Source organism: Amblyomma mixtum, chromosome 5 (genome assembly GCF_055824585.1).
Source record: "Amblyomma mixtum isolate Tamu chromosome 5, ASM5582458v1, whole genome shotgun sequence".
NCBI lineage: Eukaryota > Metazoa > Arthropoda > Arachnida > Ixodida > Ixodidae > Amblyomma > Amblyomma mixtum.
In genome coordinates this window covers 172,407,563-172,426,426 of record NC_143016.1, presented here as the reverse complement: position 1 = coordinate 172,426,426, position 18,864 = coordinate 172,407,563, and the positions used below count along the sequence as shown (strand labels likewise).

The 18,864-nt window shown below is 46.1% G+C and overlaps 1 protein-coding gene across 1 annotated transcript in view; it reads right to left on the bottom strand.

Annotated features, from left to right (window-relative positions):
- The window catches only part of LOC149344697 (uncharacterized), a 56,915-nt gene extending 50,383 nt beyond the window's left edge, over positions 1-6,532 (bottom strand). Inside the window, exons 1-2 of the mRNA XM_089547284.1 lie at positions 6,502-6,532; positions 3,076-3,280 (exon numbers count right to left, since the gene is read on the bottom strand). Of these exons, the coding sequence (XP_089403410.1) occupies positions 3,076-3,280; positions 6,502-6,532 (236 nt within the window). The remainder of the gene's footprint in view (positions 1-3,075; positions 3,281-6,501) is intronic.
- Between the last annotated feature and the right edge of the window lie 12,332 nt (positions 6,533-18,864).

Genomic DNA, 18,864 nt, shown 5'->3' with positions numbered 1-18,864 from the left:
GTACGTGCATGAATCAGGTTTGTGTGTTTGTTGTAAGTTAGTTCGAGGCCTTCCCGTACATACAAGTGACATGCAAAACTATGTTCAGGGTTATAGACCTATTTCTGGGACTAACGTGTACAAATTTATGAGACGTGTGATGTATATATATAGCGCATTATAAATATTTATCAACTTACACTGTGCAGCGCTTTGACTTTGTTCATGCTAAAACCTGCCGGAACGCGGCGTTATCACTTTGTGAAGCAGAAGCAGCCAGGTTTATCTTGAATGATGGCAGCCACGCACCAGCGCTTCTACACTGTTCGAGATATTTGTCGTTGCTTTTCGTGCTTTAGATTGAAAGTTCTGTCAGATTTAAATTGAGCGCGGCGGACAGCAGCGCTGGTGGCGTCCTTCAACGACCGTAAGTTTGTTCAGTTTTCAGCCGCCGCGGTGGCTCCGTGGTTATGGCGCTTGGCTGCTGACCCAAAAGACGCGGGTTCGATACCGGCCGCGGAGGTGGAATTCTAGGGGCCTTGTGTACTGTGTGATGCCAGTGCACGTTCAAGAGCCTCAGGTGGCCGAAATTTCCGGAGCCCTTCACTACAGCGTCCCTTATAGCCTGAGTCACTTTGTGACATTAAACCCCGTAAACCAAATGAATTTGTTCAGCTTTTCTAGGCGCAAGTAACCACAGTAAAGTGTTCATGAACAAACACTTCAATCGGCTTGTTCATCGCCAACGACGTTGTCACCAGCCCGTGACAGTATAGTTTATTCATAGATTATATTGTGGCTAAATGAAAAGAAGCGAGAAAAATGCGTCCCAGTGCCGCGTGACAACAGTCTGCTAAATCACACCACTTTTTCCGGCACAGTTGTTATTGGAACATCGAACTGGTCGAGTTTATGGATGTTGTAGCATGGCCAATGGTAAGCAACAAGTCGTTGTGGCTTTTTTTATTTACTCTCAAGCATTGCGGGTCGTAACCCAAACCTTCCCCACATCAAAATTAAAAGCTTATAACTCGAATGACATAAGAATTGAGTCCATTTCTAAATCTCTATCGTTACCGAGGCATGGTGTAGTCTTGATTGATTTTTTCTCCCCAATATGTTCCAGTTCCTTCGGGAGTGCCCCAAATCTCATCGTGGTGCCAGTGTTGGTCCATGTTATGCGTAGATGTTTCAATTCGTATCTAGTCTTTATTGAGGATGTCCTCGTTTATTCGGTACCGGTGTTATAAGTAGCATATGTGATTCAGAATCACTGCAAGCTCATTAGGATAATATAGAAGATTGCCTTTCCTATTTGAGAAATCTAATTAATGACAAAAACTGCTCACGGTGCCTTTACGGGAACTGGGTATATTCATTTATATAGGTACACGTTTAAGAATATCCTTTTAGGCAAAGGGAACTGCTATGGACATGACAACAAAAGCGCAAAAGCAACACGAGGGATGTAAAGGAAACGACGCAGAGAAGCACTTTACTGTGGTAGCGCTTGTCTGCGTCGTCTCCTCTCCGTCCCTCGTGTTCCTTAAGCGCTTTTGTTATATCACGAAAGTTATCCAACTTACCGAATTTTCGGCTTTGCTTAACTATTATGCACTTTGACTACTTTTTCCTCTTCCCTACGTTGGAATAGCAGCATTAGTTTCACTACAAATGATGCAAGATGAGTTCTAAGTTTCTCACGGCAGAATTTCAGCAGACCTATTTTTAGATTAAAATTATTCACACGTGATTTTGCAAGTACAGAACTGGCTTAAAGCGCTAAAAGTATTTTTACTATAAAATTACATACCGAGTTGACTAGATTACGAACCAAAGATCAAAATGGGTACACTTTGCTATGGAGCTTTGCTTACACCTTCTACAACGAGTATTTTTTCTTTTAAATGCATAATTTGTTCTTGCACAATCATTAGCAAATCTCCCTCTATCTCTCTGCTGTACTTTCCTACAGGGCGGCGAAACTAACCAATAATTATACAATGCGACACAAACATCTACTAATAAAGCTTGCATCCGAGGGAGAACTAATTTTATAATAAGGAAAGTCAGAGGGGTAGAGCTGTTTCTACAGCCAGAGGAGCGCCTAGCGCGAAAAAGATTGGTAAAAAGTTTAGGACATCGCATGTCAGACGTACTTCACTTCGAAAGCTTGACAAATACACGTGAAAAGGGAGAAGAGGCTACAAAACGCTGTAAGCCAAGCAAACCGAGAACTTCAGCATAGTGCGATAAAATACCTTTAGCGTGAATTGGAGAAGTGTTTTTAGGAGAAGGGAGGCAGTAGGAGGAGACTTTTTGGTGGAATAGATACTGTCTGGGTGGGTCTATGAATTCGCCTCTTAGAGATGCCGGAGTCTCACCCGAAGCTGACCTACGCAAAAAGTTGTCTATCAGGTTACCTTGCGTCATTGTCGCTGCGCCATGTTTCACAAAAGACGCTGTGTCACAGACGATCACTTATCAACGATAGCGAAACGAGCCACGCAATAGTCTCTTTTGATTACTTGAACGAAGAGCTCCAGAGAACTGCAGGCAAGGTTCGCTGCATGCAAAGAGCCATATTTCCCTTTCTCCTTTGCCTGCCTGTTTAGGTTTACACGATGAAGGTGAGAAGAAACAACGAACCATATAAATGGCGAGATTTACGCTCACCAAGTGGGAGAATTTCGCCCCGCAAGATTTAATTAAGCGAGCTGGAAAGCACTCGAGCCTGCACACCCGCTGTAACCGCTTAGCCAATATGCGGTTCACCGTAATGCAGAGTTTGGTAGTGCTGAAGTCCTCTGATCGTCACTTTCCCCGAATTAGGTTGCATGTCCTTCCTAAAGAAGGAGGTCGGCATTTTAAGAGGTAAGAGAAACGAGAACGTACGGCCACTACCCTGCATTTAACACCAACCACTACCAGCTCTCATGGCGATACAATTCGGCTAGCGCTCCCTAAATAACCAACCGAATTTTTTTCTCCGCCAGTGGATTAGAAGTGAAGATTATGTCATGAATCGTATCAGTGTAAGCGTCATTAAGCGTGTTCCAGGCACCGGTGGTGAGTGAAAGCGTTTAGCCATCTTACCGTTGCGTAAGGCCCGGAAAAACAAGGTTCCTAATGTAACCATCCGTCAATGTAACATTGATGTCTTCCTTTCCTTGTGTAGCTGAAGGCGTCACCCATGAGCAACCTTCTACAGGGTACTCATTGTTGGGATTGTACGATTGCACCTTTCTGTTCAGCAGGATCAGCAGTTTGTTCGCTGGCGTAGGATTGCTCCCCAAATAACCTAGGCGGGAAAATGTCCGTTAAGATTGGCACCTAAAACGTAGCATATATACAGAGCACACTTGACCGCAAAAGCAACAATGAGACATACAGTGGAAATTACGGCTGCTTTTCCTTTCACTGATGGAAAGAGGTGCCCCTAGAAGCGTGGACACTTGGGCACTGAAGGAAGACTAAAACGCTCGAGCGCGTTTTCTTTACTTTTTTGTTAAAAACGACAAAACCATCCGCCCTTCACACTGCGTTCTCTCACATTGCGTGCGTTCTCCTAAACGCACATTTAGGATGGAGTGCGCCAGCATGAGGAAAAGAATAAGCTTTCATTCAACCAATGGTAGATTTTGGGTTGGTGGCCATATTCTTCAGCGGTGTGCTTACACCAGCAATCTGTCTGCTGTCGCTATCCTGCGCGTCGGCTCGATCAGCCATTGTTGGTCTTGAGGGTGTGTGCTCGAGAGAGCATCCTCGAAAGAGAAGAAAGTGCCGTGGTGGATGGGTTATGTGACCGCACCTTTCGGTTCATCAGGATCAACAGTTTATTCGCTGGTGTATAGGGTTGTTCGTCCAATAACCTATGCAGGAAAGTGACAGTGTATGGTGGGTATTCAGTCGCCTTGTGTGCGCACGCAGTTTTCGTTTTGTTTGTTTGCTTTTCCTTCTTTTTCGTCTCTATATTTTTGTTGTTTTTTTTCGCGTTCATTTTGTATTGTTATTAAGTCCTCCTAGCGATTCCCGAATGCGTGTTCACTGGTTTTTTATTTTTTCTTCTGTGAAAACTTTCTTCTCATTTATTTCGGTTCACTTTTCTCTTTCCTCATTTTTATACACCCCTTCTGCTGTCTGAACCCCATTACGTCCGTTTTTTTTCACGCGTTTTCTTTCCTCGTCTTTTCTTCTTTCCTACTGATCTCCGCACTTTCTCTCCTCCTGGCCATCTGCAATCATGCCTGAAGCTCTTAGGCATGCTGGGCGCAACCATTTTTTTTTTGTTGGTTCTTAATTCTTCATCCTTTTCGGACCCCTCTGTCCTAAAAATCGCTTTGTCCGGCCATCACTTGCGCGTTTTTTCTAATTGATTTTTCTTGAATTTTCTCTTGGGCGTTGCCAACTTTTTTTTCTTTTTGGTTCGCGAGCGATCACCTGTGGTTTGGTGCTGGCTTCCTCTCCCACTTGTTTTTTTTTTTGTGTGCTTCTTGAGAGTTTTACAATAAATGGTGGTTCGTGGCCATGCAAATCAGGGCATTCCCCTACGGAGTGGAATAGTGAGACTATAGTGCTCCTGCACGTTGGGCAGCTGATGCACGTAAGGGGTATCCTGAACACCGCTCGCTTCCTACCAAAAACTGGATGACGTGTTGAGCGTGACAAGAGTCTGCGTTTGCGAATGTCCATGCCGTCAAGTTTGTTGCGAACAGGTGCCGCGCAATTTTGAGAATTTTATATATTTACTAATCATTGATGACGCTCACTCCAGGCAGGGAGCGCATACCAGACAGTCGGATGACAACGAAGTGACATTATAGGATGTCGATCATAGCAGTACCTATCTATAAACCTTGGTTTTATTCTTCTATTCATGATTTTGTTCACAGAGCAACAAGAACGGGAAAGACTAAAGGCGAAAGAGGCACGAAAAAAAGCGCTATCAACTAGTTTTTATTCAAGAACAGAAGGGGTATATATAGAAACACTTATGAAGCTTTAAGGAACGAAACAGCGCAACTAAAACGAAGGACCAAGAAAAAGAGAGACACAAACACGCGCTGACTTACAACTGACTGTTTTAATCGGAAAACCACATATAAATATAAACCACATATCTCTAATCGCTGCGTCACAGGCTCACGTCGTCATCGCAAACCACTAACATAAAAAGAAAGGAAAAACCATTGGCGAAAGGTAAGCACCTACAGGCTCCCACGCTTTTCCAACAGATATATCTCGCGCTTAGACAAGGCTATCGAAGTGCTGCTCACACATGAGTCACCTTCTGTGCAGATATGATACGCCTCTACTACTTCCCGTACCAGTTGTTCTTTATGGCGATACAGCACAACAGTGTTGTCAAAGTACGGAGTGCATAGGCAGGATTTGCAATGTGCAGCCAGTTTTGACGAAGAGGAGCCACGCAAAGAATTAGCGTGTTCCAAAAGGCGTTCGTTGAGGCACCCGCCTGTTTGACCCACGTAGAAATGGCCGCACGAGAACGGAATCCTGTAAACGACTCCAGGTGCCTCAACGAACGCCTTTTGGAACACGCTAATTCTTTGAGTGGCTCCGGTTCGTCAAAACTGGCTGCACATTGCAAATCCTGCCTATGCACTCCGTACTTTGACAACACTGTTGTGCTGTATCGCCATGAAGAACAACTGGTACGGGAAGTAGTAGAGGCGTATCATATCTGCACAGAAGGTGACTCATGTGTGAGCAGCACTTCGATAGCCTTGTCTAAGCGCGAGATATATCTGTTGGAAAAGCGTGGGAGCCTGTAGGTGCTTACCTTTCGCCAATGGTTTTTCCTTTCTTTTTATGTTAGTGGTTTGCGATGACGACGTGAGCCTGTGACGCAGCGATTAGAGATATGTGGTTTATATTTATATGTGGTTTTCCGATTAAAACAGTCAGTTGTAAGTCAGCGCGTGTTTGTGTCTCTCTTTTTCTTGGTCCTTCGTTTTAGTTGCGCTGTTTCGTTCCTTAAAGATGCAATACCAACTCGCCCACTATGCTATGTTGCTACAACTTATGAAGCACACGGACGTTTTCGGGAAGGCACTTGGGAGTTCAGATACCGCAATTCCCTCTCGGATAAGGCAATGGAAGGGCTGCTGATACATAAACTGTCTTCCTGGGGAATATAAAAGGCCTCCATTATCTCGCGTGTGACCTTGTCACCGTGTCGGAACAGGATGTGCGTGTTCTTATAATCGGGTACGCATTTGCATTCCTTGCACAGAAATGTAGACTGTGCAAGGAGGTCACCTCTTGTCCTCCTTTCTGCATGAGCTTTCACATGCTCGCATTGGCAGTTCATGCAATGGGCGCCTGCGTGGTAAAGGGGTTCATTTTTCCTCGTATTCTCATGCTCCAACAGGCGCGTATTCCCACACCTGCCGGTTTGGCCGATGTGCATAGCACCGCATGAAAAGGGGACCTGTTACACCACCCCCACTTCGCAGTGTACCGCCGGGGGCAAATGCCGCACCTGGCAGGCACCCCTCTTGCCTTCTAGCCTCTGGCTGATCTCTTTGCACATCGTGCTTAGCTTTCTGGGCGCAGAAAAGACGACGACAATGTCGTATCTGCCTGCAACGTTTTTCAGCCCATGTGATAAGCAGTGTGCGTATGGGATCACAGCTGGCCTTTTCCTCTTTTGGCCTTCTTTCTGGTTGAATTTCTCAAGGAAGATAACCCCGGTAACTGCATGTTTTTCAGCATCGATGTGGTGGACCTGTATTACTCCTTGCCAAATTGTGAACTCAAGGAAGCTGTCAAGATTTGCATTACACAGGACAATGATGAAAGTGCTTTTATTGATAAATGCGGTATTTCAGTTGACAGTTTTTTAGAAATATTGTTTTTATGTGTGTGCAACAGTGGTTGATTGGGAGGGTGAGGCTTTTGTGCAAGCGTCGGGGGTTTGCATAGGCTCCAGAGTTGCTCCGGTGTTGGCCAACATCTTTTCATGCAGGGTTGATAGGGCAACTGAAAGGGCATTGGGTGAGTCAGTTGTTCGGGTGTTTCGATATGTCGATGACTACTTGGTGTTCACCCGAATAGGCAGCTTGCCTAGCAGTCTGGTCGACGTTCTTAAGATTTTTAAGGAGTGTGGACGTGGGCTTGAGTTCACAACTGAGGTTCCCAGCAACAGTGAACTGCGGTTTTCGAATAGACTTAATGCCTAAAAGATCCCCCTGAAATGTTTGCTAAACACCTAGATCACCGTATTGGCTATCATTGAAACTTTGTTCGGCGTTGTGATGTAAAACGTGCACCGCCAGAAAGCGCAGTGGAAAAGATAAGGGCAGCCCGAGTGGAAGGAAGAATTAAAAAGGCACGCGGGTCTGCTTCCAAATGTCTTCCCGATCACTCAATCTGCATTGCAACCACCGAATCAGATCTCTGAAAAAAAATTGATGTTCTTTTGGAAACACACTAAAACAGGTTCGCGTGCGGGCAAAGACATTGTATGTCGCTTTCATATATTTCAGTACAATCACAACTGTCTCAAGTGCTTTTGCTGAGAAATTTTGCTGTCTTTAAGTACCCTATACTCACAAAAATGGGTGAATTTTCAAAAAACAGCGCTGCGCGGAAGCGGAACGAAATCAGAGCCGTTTGTTCGAGAATGTTGCAGTAGTTTCTGCTCAATTTTGACGGAGAGGGCGTAGCCTTGAGTGTGCTGCGTGATCCCCTCTCGCGGCGGCGGTGGTGCAACAGAAGAAAGATCTGGAAGCATCTCAAGGCCAGTCTCCACACCCGAGCGACAGCGACGCTCTCCCGGTGCGATATACGATAAGGAGAATGAAATGGCACAGCCGATCCTGTGTGTATCTGCGCGCCTGCCTGGCGCGAAGAAGGGTCAGACGCGCAGCTTCCCATATATATGAAAAGCGTTGACCGTTGTCTGTCAGATCCGAGCCACCGTTCAAGCTTCGGAGAAGCGCGCCTGCTCGACTCCCGGGACAACACCACTCGCCCAGCCACGGACCAGGGAGGCAGCTTGCGCCAGCCTGTGGGACGGCTCAGTGGTGAGCCCCGGGTCGTAGGACTGTCGCAGTGCCCGATGAATAAATTGTGTATTATTTGTTTGCCTCTCTCTTGTGTTAGAGCACATTAAGTGAAGTAATTCTGTTGTATTGCAATCTCTCTCGAGTGCTAGTTTGCAAGAGTTGCATTGCATTGTAAATCAATTTGTATGTGCTCGTACGAGTCGTGAAATCCTTTGTATCGTCTCTTTCCTGTATAAGCTTTGTTTTATTTGTGAACCTTTGGCTCCCACCAATTCTCTGGCTTGCGACAGGCAAAAGCTGGGCACCAAACGAGCAAAAACCTCTTGTTACTTGGTAGCTGGTCCCTGGCTGAGCTTGTCTCGCTGAGTCGCGGGCATCTCCTTTGTGTCCGAGACCGCTACTCCCACACGCTCTAAAGGTGTCGGAAACGCACGCTAAAATGCGCGAGGTAGTGAAATAGGGTTATGTGGTCGTCACACGGATCCCATGGTAGAGAGAGAGTCGGTAGATGGGTTTCTTGCAAACACAACTACAACAAGGAAGGAGGGAAGCCTGAGGGAGCTCGCTATAAACTCTCTGCCTTTCCCTAAATAACTCCTTAAACGCCAGATGTACAAAAACGCATTTTTTCTTTTTAAGTGCTCCATGGAGTCACTGTCTGCTGTTATCATCTGAGCTGCATTATATTTTCTATACCACAAAAAATTCACAAAAATTGCGGGGACGCTGAAAGTACGAATCTGGTAAGCTTTTGCGATTTACGCATTATAATAAACTTTTAATGGAGCTTTTATTCCTCCTCCCCATAATTTCCACCAGGTTTGCCAGCCGTGCTATTGTAAACTTTGCCCCTTCCAACCTCAGTTCAACTATTTTCTACAGGCAACACTGCGTTCGCGCCGTCAAACACATCGATCTCACGTTATTTCCCGCTCCCCTCGTTAGGAGCAATTTTGAGGCTATCATTAAGAAGTTTTAGACGTTTTATATACGGATTCCTTATTTCTACTGCATGAGAGTTTTTCCGGTAATGTATTTGAAGGAATCGCTGTGCGATCCTGAGCATCGTTCCTGGCTACGAACGGTGTATCGGTTTCGGTTGGATGTTTTTGTTGTTCTAATATTGTTCTAAATGGTGTTTTCGAAACACTTGCTTGTGCAAGGGACACGTAACTCCAAGAAATACGCTGCAATCATTAAATAAAAATGCTGTGAAAAAACCCTTCGCTGCATTTTAATTTCATTATGCGATAAAAAGTCTTCTCAATGCTTTTAGTGCTGTCACTTCTTCCTTTCTTCTCTTTATATTTTCAGTATATATTATTCTCCACGTATTTCTTTTGTCATTACAGGTCAAAACAACTGACCAACTTTTCACTGCTGTTAGCTGATTCAGTTTTTTTTACGGCGTTCGTGCTGTGGCAACCACTTTCCGACCTCTCCATTCTCTCCATTTGAAGGGGAGAGGGGGATTTTTCTCTCTCTACTTACCTGCTTGCCAACAGTGGCAGGTAGGTCTTCAGTGTGCCAACAGCACCAGGTGCGAAAAGGACATGACACTATTCCGCTGGACTGGTTTTTTTGCTGTAGGCCTTCTAACACTAGCGCAACAATGTCTAGGCCTACTGGTGCGAGTCGAGGACGGCGAAGGGCTAGTCCCAGGACAATATAAAAAAACTCTCCTAGTTCTAGTCGCATGCATTCTGAACCGTACGATGCACATTCAGAACATCTCTGTTCTGCGGGAGATTCCGAAGATGAAGTCCTCGCCACAATCCTCGTCGCTCGTCTTCAAACAGCCCCGGAAGCGCCCTGGTTTCCTTGGCCTACCACATGAAATTGTGCAAGAATAGTTGGACCAGTTTGCCCATGCAGAAACGTTCAACAGCTGTGACGGCGAGACGATGGCGCATCGCCATCGATGAGACGATGGCGAAGTGGATGGCGCAGCACGGCCAGTTTCGAGGATCTAAGAAGTCGCTACCAACACAGAAAGAATTCGAGAAACAACTATTGGAAATGTTTACTAACAGCTTCCGCAATGAAAAAGCCGAACCGATCCTGCCGATGCACATCGAGTGTTCCAGTGACAGCGTGATACCATACGTCGAGGAGATGAAAGACCTTTCTGGCGCGACTACCGTAATGTGCCTGAAGAAATGATAGCCGCCGTTTTCTTCCACAGTGTGGTACAGCAGTACCGCAGCCCTTTATAGGGATGATAGGAAACCATCGAAAACGGTAACGGAATTCACAGCCAAGACAAAGCACTGCGCACGCCCCAGTACGACCACCCGGTACTAGTCGCACATCACCTATACGAGACACCTGGAAGGAACAATTTGCTGGAGTTTATCCGTAGAATCATCTGGGAAGAGCTACGTCAGCAGGTGCCGCCAGCAGGTGCAGCTTCAAGTAGCTAATCTCATGGACCTAGTCCACGAGGAAGAGCTGAGAACCCTGGCCACACATGGAAATACGCGTGCGTCCGACCGTGCGCTAAGCTGCCACGCCGCGCACCTGTCGCTCGCGCCGAGTCATGCTAAACACCAGTCGTGAATAGCGTGCCTTTACAGAGCACTCATGAGAGACAACAAAGCCCAGACAATTTGACGCCTGACACGCTCACGAACGCAGTCCACACTATCTATGGTGAGGTCAGTCAGCTTGTCCGATACTGTGTATTGAAGCGCATGGGCCGTCGCTCTTTTTCCCACCAAGAATAGCGACCGTGAGTCGGTCAGCGACGAAGTGTCCTAGTCATGGCGGATTTGCCACCCATCGCCCGTTTAACACCATTAAGGGGAACTTGCCATCCTCTTCAGACCCCCACAAAATGTGCGCAGTTACGCAGATCCTCCTGTACGAAAACCAGCATTTCCCCATGGAAATATATTTTTCATCTGCACCCGACACCTTCCGCTGCATGACTTATCCTGTCGAAAGCATGCGTGCAAGAGTTCGCTGTTCAACTCACATAATACTGCAAGCATGGCCTATGGTGCACTTGTACTTCAGCCTGCTTATCTTGCAAGGCCCGTTCACTGTGCCAGAGCACCTCACTCTTTGCGGCGCAATCATCAAACCACAGCCCTTGCGTCGTCGTCGTATCTTTTCTAATCATTGTCATAAAGAAGGACATATGCAAAATATCAACCCCAACCCTGAACCTGCGGCCTACATGAATGAACCAACATTTCTTTGTGTCCTATGCAAATCGCTGAACCATAAAAATCGCTGCCCCGCTTTTCCAAAGAAGCAGCGAGCGATGAATTTGCACAAGCCATCTGCAAAAATGGATATTCCTAGAAGTAATGGCTTTGCTGCTCTCGCATCTTACGACGACTTCCACGAACTTCTTTTACATGACCCGCCCTGCTCCCCAAACGTCTTCTCATCAGCATTCAGTACTCACTAGCGGCTCACCTTCATGGATCAAACGGTTCACCAACACCATCAGTGCATGCAACACATGTTGATCTCATAGATAAAGACACACCGTTAGACAATGCCACCGCAGAGGCTCGCCGCCACCTAGACAAACGAAACCCGCGCCGAGAACAGCGTCGCTCTCATTTCTATCGACGAATTCTAATAACTGAGGAGCAATCTTAACAGCAATCGCCTCCAATAAGCAGTGTGTCACAATCAGGTTCCGAGCACCCGTTAACCGTGACTACCTCGACAGTGGATGAAATACAAAAGCTCATGAAGCAGGTGACCTCCCTCATCGTACAAGTTCTACGGCTTCGCCATGGGCAGCGGATCCTCTACGGAGGTGCAATGAAACTTTTGAAGCTTCGATAATAAGGCAGACGGAAACCTAAAAGGATGAGCGTACCTACTGCAAGAGCATGATTGACTGCCTCGACTTTCACTATTCTACGCATGCCATTCACATTCTATCCCTGACCGTCGCCGTCTTATCGCTAGCTCCCTAAGCTCAGGTTAATCTGCAATTTATATTCGTTGTTCAGTTCCCCATACGCCTCTCGACCTTTCGCAATGGTGAAACGCATGCCAAGAGGTTGTCGCAATTCTTGTTAAATCTGCACACGCCTTCGTTATCCTAGTTTCCTTTTATGGCCACCCTGACTCCGCATCCACCTCCCCAGCTTCGATGGGTTCGGTTTCTCCGTTCCACCGACTCAGTGTATCTCTATTCTAGTTGGTGGAGGCCTCAACGGCGCATACACTTCGTGCGGTTGCCCATCCGATTCCTCCAGGGGTGCGTACATCCAAGGCAGCTTTTCAGCTCATTCCTTTGTACTTTTAAACCACCCGCATACCTCTACTCACCCACGAGGTGGCCTGTACACCTGACTTCCCTTGGTGGTTACATTCTGGTAACCCTCGTTGGGCTGTTGAATCAGCTACATGGGTAGTGAACACAGCCCAATTTTTATCTCCCTCGCTGCTTTGCGTATTCAGAAAATACGCTGCAGCGTACACATATCATCATGGGACTCTACGCACAGACAGTCCTTTATCTGCATTGAACACACCTTCAGCACTGTCTTCTGTCCCTGCTGTTCTGGCAACTCAGATTATTACCACTACTCTAAATGAAGAACAGACAAGCCCATACATACACCTCTTGAACCTCTGGGCTCTTCGCCGCCAGGCGAATCATTATGCTTCTCCCCATCCCGATGAGACCTACGCTCTTCCCGCTCTTCTCCGGGCTAGTGACTTGCGCGGCGCTATGCAAAGCTACTAGGCTGGCAACACTGGTATGCATCGCACGCCCGCTTGTCCTCTACGCAGGCCAATTTACATTGTTCGCGAGTTTTTCACGCTATGCAGCGGCCTTTTCAGGTTCCAGATTACTCAGACAACATTCGCTCGAACTGAATACGGATGAGGATGCATTTGCACAAGAGACGGCCCGTAAGTTTTTTCAACACAGCATTCGCACCTCTACATCTACTCGTGGCTCATCGGTTACAGAGCACCACGATGAGATTTCTTTTGAACAAACCATGGTAGAGCTACTGGCATTCATTGAGGTTTTCCAAACAACACAGCTTCCAGGCACGACGCAATAATTAACTCCTTATTCCGTAACTTGGAATGAACTGCTGTACAGACCTCGCTTGATACTTTCAACTAAGTGTGGCGTTCTGGAGTCATGCTGGGAGAGTGGAAGTATTTTGTTGTGGTTCCAACACCCAAGTGCGGTCATCCCCTAGTATCTCTCTCGGCACTTCGTCCCATTTCCATAACGCCTACAGTCTGCAAGTTTACAAAAAAACATTCTCGCCGTTCGGCTGTCATCATGGTTGGAATCGCATGATTGTTACACAGAATCCCAAGTCCGTTTCCGCCCAAAAAGTTGAACGGAGTGCGGTTCTGCTACTTAAGCTACTGACGTGCTTCAACACTCTCCGCAGAGTCATGTTGTTTGAACCATGATCTCTAAAGACACAGCACAGACATCTTCAACATCCTGCACTCTGCTGTTTTTGCCGCCCTTGAAACTCTTGGCCTCCCTCACCGGTTTATACATTCCAGACTCAATGTGAAATTTAGTTTTTACATCAACGTTCACTGGACAGGTGTGATGTTTAGCGGGAGGGGGGGGGGGGGGGGGGGGGCAAGCAAGAAATTTAAAAAAGCTTGACAAAGACCTGTACCCCGTCTGCAGGTGGCAGAGTGACACCGAGCCGATGTGATAAAAAGCGTAAGAAAATCGCACAAACTAACAAAAATATTAAGCGCTCGACAGTAAGAACAAAACTAAGTACAAGCATATTACCATCAAGACAAGCATTCGAATGGGAACGAAATAAGGCAAAAAAAGAGCGAGAAAGCTGGTTACCAGGTAAGCCTGATCCTATGGGGTTTTACAAGATTAGAAACTCGAGAGAAGCGCGATAATATGCACGCAAAAGAAGATCACAGAAGGATAATAATAAGTGCAGAGTACATTGCTTCAAAATGAGCAATGTGATCAGAATATAATGCGATAGGTAAGGTGTAACGTAGGATCTGGTAAACGTAATGTGTTCATTTGCATGGTAACTGCGATTGTTCTGTCTTTTGTGGCATAGACACTGGGCCACAATTTCTTAGCTGCAAGTTCTTTGAAATAGTGGTCGCTATTTTTCATCCAGACCTGGTAGAATGAGGCTAGCACTCAATTCTAGAGACTGTAATGGGATGTGGTTGAGTTTTTGAAAAGATGGGCTTTTAAATAACCTTTTCAGCAAATCGAACTTTCAGCTCACGTGTCCGCGAAAAGCCCGTTGTTAACTACACCTCCAAGAGAGGTGTTGTCCCCAGGGCTCCGTCGTCTTCCCCACATTATTTAATGCCAAATTTACTCCTCTTGAAGCCTGAGGAACCATCCCTTCCTTCCGATTGCTTGCGTACGCCGATGATATAACTTTTTGGTGCTGCCAGCCAGACGCGTTCATTCGTCAGTCGGTCCTCCAGCATGCGCCAGATGTGCTAGCATCTCACCTCCCACCTCTGGATCTAACCCTCTCGGCTACTAAACCATATTACATTCGCATTGGAAATAAAGCTGGCCTATGGAAAGCTCCCCTTTAAATTTCAGGACAGATAATTGCCAGATTCTTTATGTAGGAACTGTCTGAATCCTTGTCTTCTCCTTCATACATCTGGGACTGGCACCGCCTGGCTGACAACCACCCGTAAATCGGCTCACCCTACTCTAGGTATGATTCATCGCATAGCGATGCGCTCTGGCGGGCCACAATTACCCGTACACTTCCAGGCACCATTTCAACGTCTCTGCCACACACAGTGGAACTCGCTTGAGGCTATCAATTGGGAAAATATCACCTCGTCTATCACCCACACCTGTGCTTCAGGAGTACGCCCAATTTAATAGACTCAGTGGACTAATCGACCACCGGGAGGCAAACAGAGCTCGCAAGCAGTCTCTGCAACTTTATTGCTTAAAGACACTCTAATCCTACTTCAAGGTCACAGACCATCACTCCATTGTTTCCCCGTCGGTATCCCCGGTGGAATATTGTATACCGATACATCAGACACTGCACGGCATCACAAGCTATTGTGCATCTCGGAACATTTACTGCGGGTACGTGCACCGCCCTGGTATTGGAATTTGAAGCCATTTACAGTACCATTGCTTCCCTTCCGCTCGTTTTCACATTGAATAAGGTCATCTTTACACCGACTCCCTCGCCGCCTTTAAACAACTTAAGTTTGTTCGATGCACATTCAAGAGTACACAATCCATTCACCTTGCCTGTGCAAAGTACCTATGTCCTGTGCGCATATATAGGATTCGTGGACATGCTCACAATCCCCGTAACATTCAAGCGGATGCTATCACACACCTTGACACACAAGTCAAACCACCACCTTCCCCTCCCACCCCAAATGCATTCCTGTTCCTTGTTCCGATTCACAAGTTCTCGCTCAGCGAATGCGCGCTGCAATTCCCCCTTGTTCTCGCCCTCTCCCCTTTAGTTTTACTCGGCAGGAGGAGGTATCCGTGTGCCAGATTCGGACAGGGGCGGCTGTGACCCCATCTGCACATCATCGGTGGCGTGCAAAAAGATCTGCGAGCAACTGACAGGTGCCCTAACTGTGGCGCTGCAGCGCACATTGTGCGACACTGGATTTGGACTTGCCCGCAACGGCTCGTGTTTGAAAACTGCTCCTCAGCAAAATCGGCCTGCAATGGTTCCGCAAATATGAATACGAGAAGTGGACAATCGACAATCACTGCACCGGAAACCTCTGCGACTGCTTCAGAGAACCCGTACCTCACTCCTTATTTCAACTTTCGACCTCCTGCATTCCATTCCCCCTTGCTCACCTTATGCGTCATGACGCATTTTTCTGAGAAAAGGAAAGCACTGTGGTTCCAACAGTGATTACGGGTGGTGGTAGCGTTTGTGGAGGGTATGGCTCAACCTGTCCTTCGGACTGCGGAAGTCCTTACTATTATGCGTCAACGTACTATACACTTCTGTAGTTTATTTCATCTTCTTTGGGCTCAGTTATGCTTAACCTTCCGGCAGCCGAAAGCGCTGCTCGATGTATCAGCCTCACAGCACTCACAGCGGGGAGGGCTGGGCACCTTGCCCTCTGACTGCGAAAAGGTCACTGTCATTCTGATGAAGCTTCACTTTTCGGCATTGCCTACCTCTCACTGACACACCTTAAATATTGTGTAAGATACTAAAGTGTTAAAACTGATGGCAAGTCTGGTTGTTACAAGAGTGGCTACGAGCTTTGTCAGTAGTTGTGCTGTGCATATTCTCTTTCTGGCATTATGTCTAGCCTGAACCTTTGTGTTATCAACTTTTCCACCACTACACACTTTTGGATCTTCTACAAGCTAGGCTCGAACGTCCCAGCCAGCGTGTTTTAACAGCTGTTTAATCACCCTCCTGTTACAATGATTGGAAAAGAGCTGGCATGAAATAATACCCTGGTATCCCCAGTGTACGGAGGTTATTCTATCTTGGTTGTTCAATTCTTTACTGTTACTTTCACACTGCTCCTGCGGATGTGACGCCCGATTTTTAGTTTTGCTTTAACTGTAGTTCCGAGTCTATTTATTGGCAGGCCTTTGCCCTGCAGTGGGTGTAGTCAGGCTGGTGATGATGATGATGTAGTAAAACGGTATCTGTGGTAAATAGCTCGTGTGTAACCTTTCACACTATCACGTCAGCGTAGACTATCAAAGCTCCACATTTTGCTTGCTAGCTCGATCACAGAAGTGATTGCTCAAACTAGCTTCAGTATGAAAGGCTGAGGGCTTCCAGGACATTGTTTCAGCCATAATATCCAGTGTTTCTCGAGGTTGGCTGATTTTGTCGTAAAAAATATAGTGGCTTACCCCCTATTTCAGCGACAAGGAATGCTGCGAATGGGAGCAGTTGCATGTTCACTTTTCTGTTTGCAATGGCTGAAAAAGAAACACCGCGAGATGATAAGACTATTATAATTACGTTGCCTGTACAAATCTTGACTACGCAGAAGGCTTACTGAGGAGGAAAGGAAGACAAAATTGGAAAATTCTGTTAACACTAAAGTGAAGCACCAACGATTTTCAGAGTCTGAATAGTTGTGTTCCCCGGACAACGCAAAACAAATCAGTGTATTCTGCGCGGACTGCACCATTTTTCGCAAAGACGTTGTTCAATCGGGAGCAGTTGCCCCTATCTGCTCTCATTGGACCCTACCGAACGCGTAGCTGGAGCGTTCATTAAGTGCTCTCAATCCCATTAGCTGCGCACGCATTTTTGGCAGCTTTATTGCATATCCCTGCAGGACACCGCACCACTTCGAATTCAGTTCACGAGGGCTTTTGATCACGTCAGGTATTCCTTCTGCTGTCTCATTTAGAGACCGCCATTGGTAGTTTACTTCCTTTGCTACAATAAATAGCATTGTTATATTTCCTAGATTGGTATAATTGCAAACGGTTCTCTTCCACAAATAGTGTGGACGCTTTCCCTTTACTGCAATGTTGCCCGCTGTGTACGAAACTGTTCAGTATTTCTTTGAAAAAAGTGCCGATGAGCAGACTTAACACATGTTGAGTTTGAAGTTTTACCTTCTTCGATAACGACCTGGAGGCATTAGCATATGCAGATTATCTTGCGAATTTTTCCTGCTGTGCAAGCCAGTTACCAATCGAGCTTTTTTTTTGTAACTGAACGATTTCATTCGGTGTCTTGCTTACAAATTATTCATTCCAAGTATTCCGTTCTGTGGTTTGGATTATGGTGCTCTGCGCCTTTATATCGTGCCAATGTTATGTTGTGCAAACGTATGCGCTACCCAAACCCGCTGACATTGCACTGAATGTTTACACAGTGGGCACTACGTGAAAGAACGTGTGTCCATTCCAGGCCAATAAACCCGGAACAATATTCCACATGGACTTTCATTATCTTGCAGAGCTAACACCTGTAAGCAGCTGTCTGCGATAATTTACAGCATTCTGTGTACCGATGATGAGATTAGGTTTGCATCCATCCCGTTCAAACAATATGTCAGAATTTTTTCCGTGGTCCAACTTTTTAGTTCATTATAACGGGTTTTCTTTCAATCCCAATACACTGGTTGTTTTCACCAAACCCTCCTGTATGTGCGTGAGATCGGCTTAAGTTCCGTTTTCTGTCCCAACATGATATGATGGAAAATTCGTTTGCTCTTGAACATTTATTTATTGAATTTCTGGTCTTCATTGATTCTTCGAATTTTTTTATTAGCATTTTATATGGATCCTAATGACCTGCCTGGCACACAGTCTAAGATGTTGTATAAAAATAATATGAATAATTCTAAACCAATATTGAGAAGTCTCAGAAAGTAACACTAGTTTAAGGTAGGCAGCGAGACATAGCTAGTGATGGCACTTAGGGCAGGTAGTGATCGCAGATCCGGTCCACGAAAATAAAATATCTACGTGAATAAGAATGGAAGGATTTTGCCAGCAGTATCAGGTTATGAATACTTTGCCGATAGAACCGGTACTAACTTATGGTGTAGAAACAAGAAGGCTAACCAAAACAGTTGAACATAATTTGAGGACAGCGCAGCCGGCATTGCAAAGGAAGATGATAACTGTAACGTTACGAGACAGAATTAAAGGGCAACAGTTCAGCTAACAAAGGCGAGCTAACTGTATTCTGGTCGAAATCATGGAAAAGAAACGATCAACAGCAGGACATATAGAGCGAAACCAAGGTAACGGGTGGTCCTTTAAGTAAAACATCCGATACCAACAGAGCGCAAGCGTACAACGCGATGGTCGAATATAGGGTGGCCAGATGATTTTAAAAAGTTTCCGGGGAGAAGGTGGCTGCAACTGGCACTAGACATGGCTCATTCGAGA